Source organism: Lynx rufus, unplaced genomic scaffold (genome assembly GCF_022079265.1).
Source record: "Lynx rufus isolate CCGP_SWC_20201006 ecotype Redwood Valley unplaced genomic scaffold, mLynRuf1.p SCAF_19, whole genome shotgun sequence".
NCBI classification, from domain to species: domain Eukaryota; kingdom Metazoa; phylum Chordata; class Mammalia; order Carnivora; family Felidae; genus Lynx; species Lynx rufus.
Window position 1 is genome coordinate 30,568,668 of NW_025814833.1, and position 12,437 is coordinate 30,581,104.

Genomic DNA, 12,437 nt, shown 5'->3' on the forward strand with positions numbered 1-12,437 from the left:
AGGAACAATTATCACTTACCACTCACATCGTCTGCATTTGTGCGGTGGGCATCTCAGGGGGCCTTATAAAGGCAGAGGGTAGAGGCCCTATCAGGAAGAAATATAAATACTTGCGGCGTATCCCACAATATATAGGGAGCCGCAAGCCTGCCCTTACTGTCAGCTCGGACAGACCCCACTCGGGCCCGTCATGCCAAGACGGAGCCTGCCTCCTCTTTTGGTGAGATAAAGGCCTTGACCTGAGGGATGAGGCCTCAGTTCAACAGGGGGCGGGGGACTCGGCCAGTGCAATAAGTCAAGGTAAGGGTCAGGGGTTTTCCCATCCCAAGTAGGTCGGGACCCGCCCCTACTATCAACTCTAGGAAACACCAGGCTGAGGACAGGGATGTGTTGCGTCCTGCCTTTCCGAATCTGAGGGAAGCGAGGTTCCCTCCGAGCGGGCTGGACTCCCGTCAGAAGAGGGAGTTCAAGGTAAAGAACCAGGAGGAGGAGCCAGGGGTCCTCTCCTCAGACACAAACGGCCCTGAGTTCTTCCCTGCCCCCACAATCGTCCCTGGAAGGCCCCAGGCAGAGTTCCCGGAAGTGACGTACCTGACTTCCGCCTTAGGGCGGTCCGGGGGACCGCGAGGCTGTCTTCATCACTTGGGGCGTGGATTCAGGTCGCCAGAGGGAGGAGTCCCGGGCGTGGGCTCAGCTCTGGCACCTGAGGGACGGGCCGGCTCCAGCACCCGTCAGGTGAGGACTCAGAGGGAGGGCTGGCGGTAGCTTTCCCCGCGGAGCGGGTGCCCCAACGCCCCTCCCCCGCCCCCTGTGGTCTGCCCGGAAGGACCCCCCCGCGGGGTCCCGGATGTGGTTGATCCCAACGTCCATCTTGGGAGCCCGAGGGCCTCGCTTTCTTTGACGGGAAGCGGGTCCCGGTGGTCGGAGGGACGTGCCGCCGGCTGGGGTGGCCAGGTTAAGGTGAGGACCCAGAATGAGGGCTGAGGGGGAGCTCTCGCTCACCACCCCCACCTCGCTCGTCGTCTGCCTTACAGGCCCCGCGCAGGGCCCCAGGCAGGCCGAATCCGGGCCTCCATTTTGAGAGCCTGAGGGGAAAAAAGGCTTTTGTCTGAACGGCGTGAACTCAAGTCCTCAGAGGGAGGAGGCCCGGGCTCTGCCAGGCCTCAAGGTGAAGACCCTTATGGAGGGCCGAGGGGACCTCTTTCCGGATAAAGGGGGGGGGCACGCAGATACCCTTCCTGGTCGCCGGCCTTGGGTGGCCCGGAGCAGGGCGCTTAGGCCGAGGCGCCTCCCCAACCCTCTGTACTTCCTTGTGGGTGGTTTCTGGGAGATGGGAGCCTCGGCCTGCGGGCCTCATTCTCGGGTTCGCTAAAGGGAGAGGGCGTAGGCCCCGTCGAGAATCCGTGGGGAGTCCTCGGGAAGGACTGTGGCTCTGCCCCGCCCCCCCCAAACCCTAAGGAACCTCTCCAGAAGTTTCTTGTGACCCCTTCTGTCAGCCCCCAGGGACCCCGGAAGATAGCGTCAGGCGGAACCTCCTTCTGTTTCCGAATCGGGGGTCTCAGGGAGGTGAAGCCTTGGTCAGAAGGACCCAATATCTGATGATCGAAGAGAGGAGTTTCAGACCCTGCCAGGTAGAAGGGTGAGGATCTTTAGGGCCGAGAGGATAGGGCGGGCCCCACAGAAACCTGTCTTGTCTTTCAGCCGTGAGGGGCCCCAGCCAGGGCTGTCAGATACAGATGCCCCGTCCGCCCTGCTCACCTCCTTGCCTAGTGTCTTTGGAAGATGGGGGCGTTTCCCTGAGGGCAACATTCTTAGGTCAACAAAAAGTGGCTTCAGGCCCTCCCAGGAATAAATAGGGATACCCTGAGGAGAGCTGGGGGTCACCCTCAAGCCAGAACACGGAGGGAATTGCGTGGAGACCCATACAACCCCAGGCCATCAGCCCTAGTATACACCAGGCAGGCCCGGGAGGCCGAAGCCCAGCTTCAGTCCCTTCTCGGTGGCATTAGGGAGGGGACAGCCTTGGTCTGAGAGATGCAACCTCAAGTACAGGGGGAGGAGCCCCAGCCCTGCAGGAGTCAAGGTGAGGACTCTGATGTGGGACCGGAGGACCTTCAGCCGTGGATCGAGGGGTCTCCAGCCCTGTCCTGCTCCTGCCGTCAGCCCTGCGAGGCTCCAAGTAGAGCTGTAAGGCAGAAGCATCTTCCTGCAACCCCTTGTCACCCCCTCACTTATTTCGCCTCTCCAGGAGACAGAGCCTCGGGGTGAGGGATGCAGCCTCAGGTCTGCAGAAAGGAAGGAATGCAGGCCCAATACGAATTGCTAATGGAAGGCTAAGGGTAATTTCCACTCCAGACAAAGAGGTCCCCACAGAAACCTGCCCCGCCCCTGGTAGCCCAGGAGCATGTCAGTCTACCTGAGTCCCCCCTGTTTCCAGCTGGCATGGCGGGGGGGGGGGGGGGGGTGGATCTCAGGGAAGTAAGGATCTTTGTCTGGAAAGGCCACTCAGGTCACCAGAGGTAGGCATCTCAGCTCCTGCTGGCCACTGAGTTAAGTACCAGGAGGGATGACGAAATCGAGCCACCATCCCAAAACATCCTGGATCTTAACCCCTGCTGTCAGCCCTGGAAGATCTTGGGCAGGGATGGGTGGATGTGACACCACTTGTCTCATTGGTCTCAAGGAAGTGAAGGCCTTGGTCTGACAGAACAGCCTCACACCAGCAGAGGGAGTCATGTCAGGCCATCGAGAGAGGAACCCCAGGCTCTCCCAGGAGTTAAAATGAGGACCCTGCATAAGGATTGGGGGCTCTCCCCACCTCTGGCCCTTGGAGAGATAAGTCCCCTTCTCCCCCTGCTTCTGCCTAGGGAAACCCTGGTACACAGTGTCCAGAGGTAATGCACCCTCACTGCTACTTGAACTACCTGGTGGTCTCAAGGAGCTGGAGGCCGTTAGCAGAGGCCTGAGTCTAAGGTTCTGCCAGGAGTTAATGTGAGGATGGAGGATGCGGTGGACCCCTACTCAAGAACAGATGGGGCCCAGCTGCCCCTGCCGTCAGACAAGATAGGACCCAGGGCATGGCGTTCGAATGTGGCACCCCGTTCGCTTCCTCCTCTCTTGTCTCACGGCGGTGAGGTCTTGGGTTAAGGAACGTGACCTCAGGTCAACAGAGGGAGGAGTCCCACACCCTGGCAGGCATCAAGGTAAGGACAGGTGACCCCCTGTTCCAGAAGAGAGATCCCCAGAGTCCGTCCAGCCCTTCTCCAATCAGGAAGACAGGAGATCCCTAGAGCACGAAGGAAGGGAACACCTGCTATGATGGCCTTTGTGGGAGCTGACACACTTGAGTCCTTCACGCTGTTCCTCTCTCCCTCAGGCCAGTTGGTTGCCGTCACACACCTGCTGCCCATACCTCTGCCTGCTGCCCCCGACACCGGTCATCATGTCTCACAGTGAGAGTCAGAGCCACGAGCTTGAAGTAGGCCTTAAGGCCCAAAGAGAGGCTCAGGGCCTGGTAGCTGCACAGGTTCCTGCAACTGAGGAGAAGGAAACTGCCTCTTCTCCCCTCTCTCCTTTGATCCAGGGCGCCCCAGAGGCGGTGCCTGCTGCTGGAAACCCGGGTGTCCTCCAGCAGTCTGGGGAAGCCTGCTCTTCCTCCCCCGCCGTCGAAGCCACTCTATCGAGCAAATCAAATGAGGGCTCCGGCCGCCCGAGACGGGATGCAGGTGCCTCCCAGGCTCCACCAGACCCGGCGATCTTGCCTGACGATGTCCTGGACGAGATGGTAGCTAAATTGCTGCAGTTTCTGAGTGGCAAGTATGTAGCAAAGAAGCCCATCACAAAGGCGGAAATGCTGAAGAGCATCAAAGAGCACAAGAACCACTTCCCCGTGATCTTCAAGAAAGCCTGTGAGTGCATGGAGATTGTCTTTGGCCTCGAAGTGAAGGAAGTGGACCCCATCAACCACTCCTACATGCTTATCAAAACCCTAGACCTCACCTACGATGGGATGCTGAGTGACGACCAGGGCATGCCCAAGACCGGCCTCCTGATCCTTATCCTGGGTGTGATCTTTATGGAGGGCGACCACGCCCCTGAGGATAAGATCTGGAGGGTGCTGAGCGAGATCGGAGTGTATGCCGGGAGGAAGGATTTCATCTATGGGGAACCCAGGAAGCTCATCACCGAAGATTTAGTGCAGGAAAAGTACCTGGTATACCAGCAGGTGCCCCACAGCGATCCTCCACGGTACGAACTCCTGTGGGGTCCCAGGGCCCACGCTGAAACCAGCAAGATGAAAGTCCTGCAGTTTTTTTCCAAGGTCACTGGCACCGACCCCACTTCCTTCCCGTACTGGTATGGAGAAGCTTTGCGAGACGAGAGAGAGCGAGCCCGGGCCACAGTGGCCACCACCGATGGTACTACCGTCACAGCCAGTGAAGGTTCCAGTGTCCCGTCCGGCAGCTTCTCTCGCCCTGAGTGAAGCCTGAGGAAGATCCTCCACTCTGTGTTTGAAGAGGGCAGTCGAAGTTCTAAACGGTGGAGGACTGAATTGCAGATTTTATCTTTTTTTTTTTTCTTTTTCGTTTTGGTATTTTTCAAATGCTCTTCTAAAAGGTTAGCTTCAAGGTCTAGGTTCATGAATGACCCTGGTCACATCTTTACTGCTGTTCATTAGGCTTAAGAATAAGAATTTTGCTCTTCTGGAAAACATACTGGGAAACTTTTGATCTTATTTTCTGATCTGGAAGAAGATAGCATGGCACGGATAGGGGAATTTCCTTAGAAATACGCAAGAGTCCGGCAATAAAATCGATGGGATGGAGAAATAGAGGGGGAAATGTACAAGACGGTCATGCTAGGATTCCTGAATCCCGTTTAGTCTGCTGGCTAGTAAAATTAAAGATCTGTACCTGGATTGTTCGGCTAAAGTTCATTTATTCATTAATAAATGAAAGCCCTGGGTCACTGGCTCATTTATTCTTGCAAGTGTTTTACAAGTAAGAGAAAAGTCTAGAATAGAAAACTGCTCTTAGCAATTCCTTGGGGATCGTGGGTAAACCAGAGAGAAGTTTCCACCTGGGGCACATATGGAAGACACACAGCACCCCTGTCTCCATGCCACTGAACGCAGTGCAGTGCACAGATAAGTGTTCTGTATGCATTGTCTACAAGAGTTCTGAGAATAGGGTGACAGTCCTTTGAAGTGGTGCGGGGGAGCTGGCGCTTTTTCCTTGGCCTGGGAAAGCCGAGGCCCCACGCCTCTGAAAGGGCATTTTAATTAGGTTATCTTGAGCGTGATGTGGTCACCTCTAAGCAAGGGCTAGACTTTCGGTGGGGGTGAAATGAGTGAAAATTGTGGTTTGGATGCAAGAGCAGCTGGGAGGGAGGAACAGTTAGTCCTTGACTCCAATTCTAGGAGCTATGAGTTGCGTTCTGCTGGGGAAGACTTCCCCATATCCAAATTAAATAATGTATCCACTAACAGGGACATTTTCTATTTACAAAGCAGCATTTGGGGCTCACTTGGTGGTTTGCTCCCTGGAGCTGCTCATTCTCTGAGATGTCGTGGAAAACACACACACACACGCACGGTCAATCCCCGATGAGACCATGATAAAGTTTGGGGTCAAAATCACATAGAAATTACTGCTATTTGGGGCACCTGGGTGGGTCAGTTGGTCGAGCAACTGACTGCAGCTCAGGTCATGATCTCACGGCTTGTGAGTTCAAGCCCTGCATCGGGCTCTGTGCTGACAGCTCAGAGCCAGCTTCCCATCCTCTGTCCCCCTCTCTCCCCCTCCCCTGCTTACGCTCTGTCAAAAATAAACATTAAAAAAAAAAGTCACGGCTATTAAAGATCCCATAAAAGCCAAGCACCGTGGCAATATATCATTCTAGCAGGTCCTACAAGACAGGACTCATCAAGCCCACTTCACAGGTAAAGAACCTAATGCTCACAGCACTTGGCAGTTTGCCCAAGGTCACATGTCTCCTACGTGACAGGGCTGGGACTAGATGCCTGGTCTGAATTCATCTAAACCCAGGCTGTTCTCCCTCCTCCCAGCCTGAGGCTCACCTTTCTGTCTTCTGGCTCATTTCTTTCCAATGTCTTTCAGGCAACAAAGAGAAGGTCCCTGTGTCCAAAGTAGGCCCAAAGAAGGAAGGGGACAATGAGAATCAAACACTGTGGACTGTCCGGGCTTTATTTCCCTACCGTCCGGCCTGCCTGAGCCCCAGAGCTCCTGGGGAGGCGACTGTCCATGTGCTGGTGTCTCAATCCCTGCACTTTCCTGCATGACCGCACCCTTCCCCTGATCTCCCTCTGCCTCCCTGACCAGCTCTAGGATCCGGCCTGCTGACCGCTCATCACTTTTTCTTCCTTTGGAGACCTGTGCTCCCAATGAACAGCCCCAATCGCCTGCCTTCCCCCAGACTCTCTGCAGAAGGATGTCTGGCTGGCTGGCCATCTCTCTTTCCGGAACCCTCTTAGCAACAGCCCCTTAGCAGTAAAAGTGTACTTTGGAGGATGGTCAGATGCCTGAGCGCCCCTCCTGGCGTCTGCAACACACTTTCAAATGAGCTGGCAAGTAGAGTCTGATTTGCTCATAATCTACTGGTTCTTAGGCTATAACCCTGACGTTAGGGATGGTTCTTGAAACCACACTGATATTTGCAGGTAAGAGTCTAATAAGACATATTATTTGAAACAGGCCACTGATGACATCAGCAGATGAACAAGCTCACCTAGATGGTCAAACACCAAAACATCTCTCCTAAGTAGTGGAGGAGGAAACACCACGGAAACCACTGTGTAAGCAAACAACTACAGGGGCTGAATTCCTAAAACCCCTGAGTCCTAGGAGGTGAACAATGGTTTCTTTGGTGGACATGTTAGCTCTGGTTTAAAAAAACAAAAGTCGGGGTGCCCGGGTCGCTCAGTCAGTTGAGCGTCTGACTCTTGATTTCGGCTCAGGTCATGATCCCAGGTTCATGGGATCGAGCCCCACATCGGGCTCAGTGCTGAGTGTAGAGCCTACTTAGGATTCTCTTTCTCCCTCTGCCCCTGACCCCCACTCGCACTCACATTCATGTGCTCTCTCTCTAAAAAACTAAAACAAAAACAATAGGGGTGCCTGGGTGGCTCAGTCGGTTAAGTGTCTAAAATTCGGCTCAGGTCACGATCTCACAGTTTGTGAGTTTGAGCCCCATGTCGGGCTCTGTGCTGACAGCTCGGAGCCTGGAGCCTGCTTCGGATTCTGTGTCTCCCTCTCTCTCTGTGGCACTCCCCCACTCGTGCTCTCTCTCAAAAATAAACATTTAAAAAATATTAAAAAATAAGAACACAAAAAGACAATAAATAACACAGAGGGCCTTCCCTGACGTTGTACCCATGTTTTCACTGCAAAGGCAGAACCCTGTCAAGTACCCTAATGCCACACAAATTATGAGGGTTTCTACTCTAAGGGGAACAGGAATTACTCCCAGCCCTGTGTGATTTCCAGAGTTCTCTTTCTGTACAGCAATCTCCTCTTAGCAACCTGTCCTGCCAATTTTAGCTACTCTGGCCTTCCTGGACTCCCGGCTCCATCTGAACTCAAGGAGACTGTCCAGGCACCCCCCCCCCTTGCACACATGCATTATCCTCCTGGGCAAATAAACTAGGGTGTCCTAGAACTTACCTCCTTTGTTTTCCATCTCTTAGAGGTCGCTGTCCTTCACGGCCAGATGTCTAATAAACTGAAAATTGTTTCGTAGTTTTCATTTGTATTTTTAGGTCTATCAGGTAGGAGTTGGGTTCCTGTTATTTCACCGTGGCTAGAAGTCCCATAGTCCAAATTTAAAATCTAAATTATCTAGGCATGATTGATGCCCCCAAATTTCAATCTTATTCAAATTAAAAATCAGGACTGAGGGGCTGTGAGACACATTTATGTTAACAGACATACTAACCTACAGCTGGGAGAATAACAGCAAAGTACTCACAGGTTATTCTCTGCTAGCAGAAGTGTTAAGTGATCCCTTTATTTTCTTACGTATGGTTTCAAAAACTTCCAACACTTACGAAACACATGAATTACCTTTATAATTACAAATATAAATATTTTCGGGACGCCTGGGTGGCTCAGTCGGTTGAGCATCTGACTTCAGCTCAGGTCATGAGCTCATGGTTTGTGAGTTCGAGCCCCGCGTCAGGCTCTGTGCTGACAGCTCAGAGCCTGGAGCCTGCTTCCGATTCCGTGTCTCCCTCTCTGTCCTCCGGCCCCTCCCCTCCTCGTGCACTGTCTGTCTCTCTCTCTCAAAATAAACATTACAAAAAATACAAATACAAATATTTTAAAATGTGACCTTGACTCCTGAAAATAAATGCACACATTCTCTGGACGATTTGTTTACAACAGTGATCAACCTGTTGCTGGATTCCACCCACCTCCGGCATGCCTCCTGCTTGTCCGACTAGAAAGAAAACACAATGCAATCCATTTCATTAGCTGTGTGTAGCTCAGTGACTTTCCTCACGCTTTCAAAGACAACGCTACACAGGTAAGAATCGGTCTTCTCTTTGAAGCCCTCTCTCCAGAAAAAGTATTCACATATTTTAAGTGAGGGAATTATATTTACATCTAAATCATATTCTCCGTGATTTGATTGAATCCAATATTTACAGGAAGCATAGCATACAGACAATTCTAGGAGAAGGAGTTACAATGATCACATTCATTACTAGGAGGGTTGTTTATGCCTCTTGTCAAAGCTCATAATAAATAAATCACGCTATTTTAAAAATAGATTCTTCAGTCATCACCGCAATACTTCCAGTCGGGCCTGAAATGCACTTTTATTTTCCTGATTGATGCAACATTTTCACAAGAATGATTATCCTTCCTTCGTAGACCAGCGCACCACTATCACCAGTTTCTTAACACACAGTATCTTTTACAAAGTAAATACCATGTGAAAAGTGCTGGGTCATCATTTTGATACGGTTCGCTTTGATACATGTTACATGCTTTGTTTTTAGCTCCAACAGGCTCACATTCTGCACTCAACAGTTCTGCCATTTTAATGATTTCATCCACACCCTGCCCGAACGAAGCCATTAATGGTCATCCGTGCCATTCCATATTATTTGTGTGCCCTAGGATTTTACTGGATTACTTGTTCTCCTACTTTAGAACAACTGCACAGCCGCTCTCCTCAAGCGAGCATTTTCTCTTTATTTCTTCCGATCATGGCACTCCTTCTGAAACCGATCAGAATCCCAGAGTTTTACCCAGTGATTTGGATCCAAAGGTGTTCGTATAGATTTTAACTTGTAAAATCCGCCCGTATTGTTTACTTCTTTGCAATGGAAGCATCTCATAATACTTTTGTGGGTTTTTTTTCCCGTTTTAGAACATAGGTTCTTGTTAAGTGTCCGACTTCGGCTCAGGTCATGATCTCACGGTGCATGGGTTCGAGCCCCACATCGGGCTCTGTGCTGACAGCTCGGAGCCTGGAGCCTGCTTCGGATTCCGTGTCTCCCTCTCTGTCTGCCTCTCTCCCACTCGCCCTCCGTGTCTCTTTCTCTCCCAAAAATAAACCAACATTAAAAAAATTTAAAAAAAAGAATATAGGTTCACCTTCTCTAAAGAAAGATGCAAGTGAATTAATTACCAGTATCTGCCAATATACCACTTTTGTCCCAACACCATGTAATATTGAGCTAGCATTTCCCCCCTGCAAAATTAAAACTGGGCCTTATTTTCCCACATTAACTTGTTGCCTTTATATGCATTTGCCGTAAATCCAAATAATTTGATGACTATATCCCAACAATTACAAATTACTAATACGTCATTTATGATTCTAAGTGTCCTATCACTTTTGCCCTTTCTGCAAACTGCTGTAAATCTTTTTCTCTATGTGCTCAGAGTCATATACTTTAAGCTAGGTCTACAATAGACGGAATATTTGTGTCTTCCCCAAGTTCATGTGTTTGGAGGTGGGGCCTTTGGGAAGTATTTAGTTCACAAAGGTGGAGCCCTTGTGAATGGGGCTGTACCCTCATAAGAGGCCGGAGAACCAGTTAGCTCTCTTTCTGTTGCGTTAGGATACCAAGAAGTCGGCAGTCAAGAACTTGGAGGAGAGCTCTCACCAGAACCCAGCCATGCCGGCGTCATCTCACAATTCCAGCCTTCATAACTGTGAGAAATAAAATTCTGTTGTTGATAAGCCACCCAGTTTATGGTTGTATGTTATTGGAGCCTAACATATCTAAGCTAAGACAATGTCCAAAGCTTTTGGTTTATAACAGTCTTTAAAAAAGAAAAAGATTGGCTATTTCAGCTTCTCTGGTCTTTAAAAAAAAAACAGTTTTTGTTTCATTGATAATTATTTATCATTTTCTAGTTTCAATTTCATTGATTTCTGCCTTTATATATATTGTTACTCTCCTTCTATTTGCATTGGATTTAATTTACTTTTTCTTTTTATAGTTTAAGGTGGCAGCTGGTATTATTAAACTGAGTCCGATCTTCCTTTCTAATATAAGCATTTAATGACATAAATTTCCCACTTAGCACTGCTTTAGTGAAGTGCCATAAATTCCGATCTGTATTTAGGTTTTCATTCAGTTCAAAATATTTTCTAATTTCCTTCAGTTTTCCCTTTGAAGCACAGGTTAGCAAAAATGTATTCTTTCATTTCCAAATATCTAGGGATCCTGCCGACAAAAATAAATAAAGAAATAAATAAATATTGAGGCCTTAAACGCCAGAGTGAGGATTCTGTACCTAATGTGTTGAGCAATGGGGAGCCACTGATGGTTTTTGAGAAGTATACGGACATGATCAGAGTTGTGTTTGATAAAAAAAAAAAAAACATTTTTGAGGGGTGCAATGGATGGGAGGCAAGAAGTAGGGAGGTAGCTAGGAGTCAGCTACTCATTGTACCCAACTATGCCAGATGATGCACTTACAACTATTAAATTTCTGTTTCTGAAAGACCGGGTCTCTACATAGGTCACTTTGAATTTAAATCCCATTTTAAATGTACCGGCAAATTCACTAGTTAGTGTCATCTGCAAACCTAATTAGCACACACTTTAACTATCTACATGAATAACTGGCCTCCCCATTATCACAGCTAAGCCAGTGAAATTGCTCAAATTGGGGTAAAATCGTTGTCAGTGGAGGAGATACTTACATTTAACATACGCATTTCAAACTATAAGTAATCGCTACTTAGCTACTTAGAACCTAAAACGTCATTGTCATGAGACATAATTAGTATGAAATCAGCATCTTATAAATCTCTGCCTAATTATTCTGAATCATATACCTGAAAGCCTGGCCGCTATATATTTTCACAAGCTATCCATGCTGTTTTAAATCAAAACATTTCTTTCAACAAATCTCTTGGAGCTTACAACTCCCACGGAAGTAGAACAATCATCAGCCAACACGTGTGACTTAAAAAGTAAGCAAGACTAGTGCTGAGCTGGCCTCATAAAACAACATTACATCTAGTCAGCAAAGATTCTGCAGTTTTAAAGGCTTTTGTTACATTTTCAATACAGCTAAGCATGACGACATCCATATCATACAGGCAGGAAGTTGGAATGTTCTTTTGAATATCTATATAAGGAAATAGGGATAATCCCATCACGAATGGGCGAAAGGCAAAGTGAAGCCATGCTCTGCACTTAAAAGAACCTGGTAGGGCTTAGAGGTGCCTGGGTGGCTCAGTTGGTTAAGCATCCGACTCTTGATTTTGGCTCAGGTCATGATCTCAAGGTTTGTGAGTTCGAGCCCCGCATCAGGCTGCTTGAGATTCCCTCTCTCCCTCTCTCTCTGCCCCTCCCCTGTTCTCTCTCTCTCTCAAAATAAATAAATAAACTTGAAAAAATTTAATGAAAAAAAAATAGAAGGATCTGGTAGGGCTTTCACTTTTCCCTTACCCAGCCCTTCACGGACAGTAAGCATAAGAGAGACTCTTGAATCATGAACTGGATATACAACACTCATCCTGAAGTTACCTAGCAGCTTTCAAAGAATACTCCAAAACTTTGTCAAGGACACCCTTTCTGCCGTTCCCATCAATGCTGCTTTTATTCAGAGTGTGGCTCTTAATGTTTCAGGGTATGGATCTCCTTCAGAATTCGATGAAAGTAAGGGAGATGGAAACTCTTGCCAAGAAAATGCTCTCATTTGTGCATAAAACTCCTGATTTTGTCTACAATTTCAGAGATTGATAGATTCCTCCCTGTTGTGAGTTGAATTGTGGAAGTCCTGACGCCCAATACCTGTGAATGTGACCGTCTTTGGAAAGAGGGCCTTTCTAGATGTACTCAAGACATTAGGGGTGGGCCAGAACCCAGTATGATTGGCGCCCTTCCAGAAAGAGGGAAAACAACGTGAAGACACAGACACACAGGGAGAATGCCACATGAAGAC

General features: G+C 49.0%; 1 protein-coding gene across 1 annotated transcript; it reads left to right on the forward strand.

Moving 5' to 3' along the window:
• Nucleotides 1-655: 655 nt before the first annotated feature.
• Nucleotides 656-4,483, forward strand: LOC124513747 (putative MAGE domain-containing protein MAGEA13P). The gene is made up of 2 exons (XM_047081762.1): nucleotides 656-735; nucleotides 3,377-4,483. Exon 2 carries the CDS (start codon nucleotides 3,443-3,445, stop codon nucleotides 4,481-4,483), a length of 1,041 nt encoding a protein of 346 aa, XP_046937718.1. The 5' UTR covers nucleotides 656-735; nucleotides 3,377-3,442.
• Nucleotides 4,484-12,437: the final 7,954 nt, after the last annotated feature.

Coding starts and splice junctions, on each gene's coding strand:
- LOC124513747 (XM_047081762.1), top strand. CDS start 3,443: ATGTCTCACAGTGAGAGTCAGAGCCACGAGCTTGAAGTAGGCCTTAAG.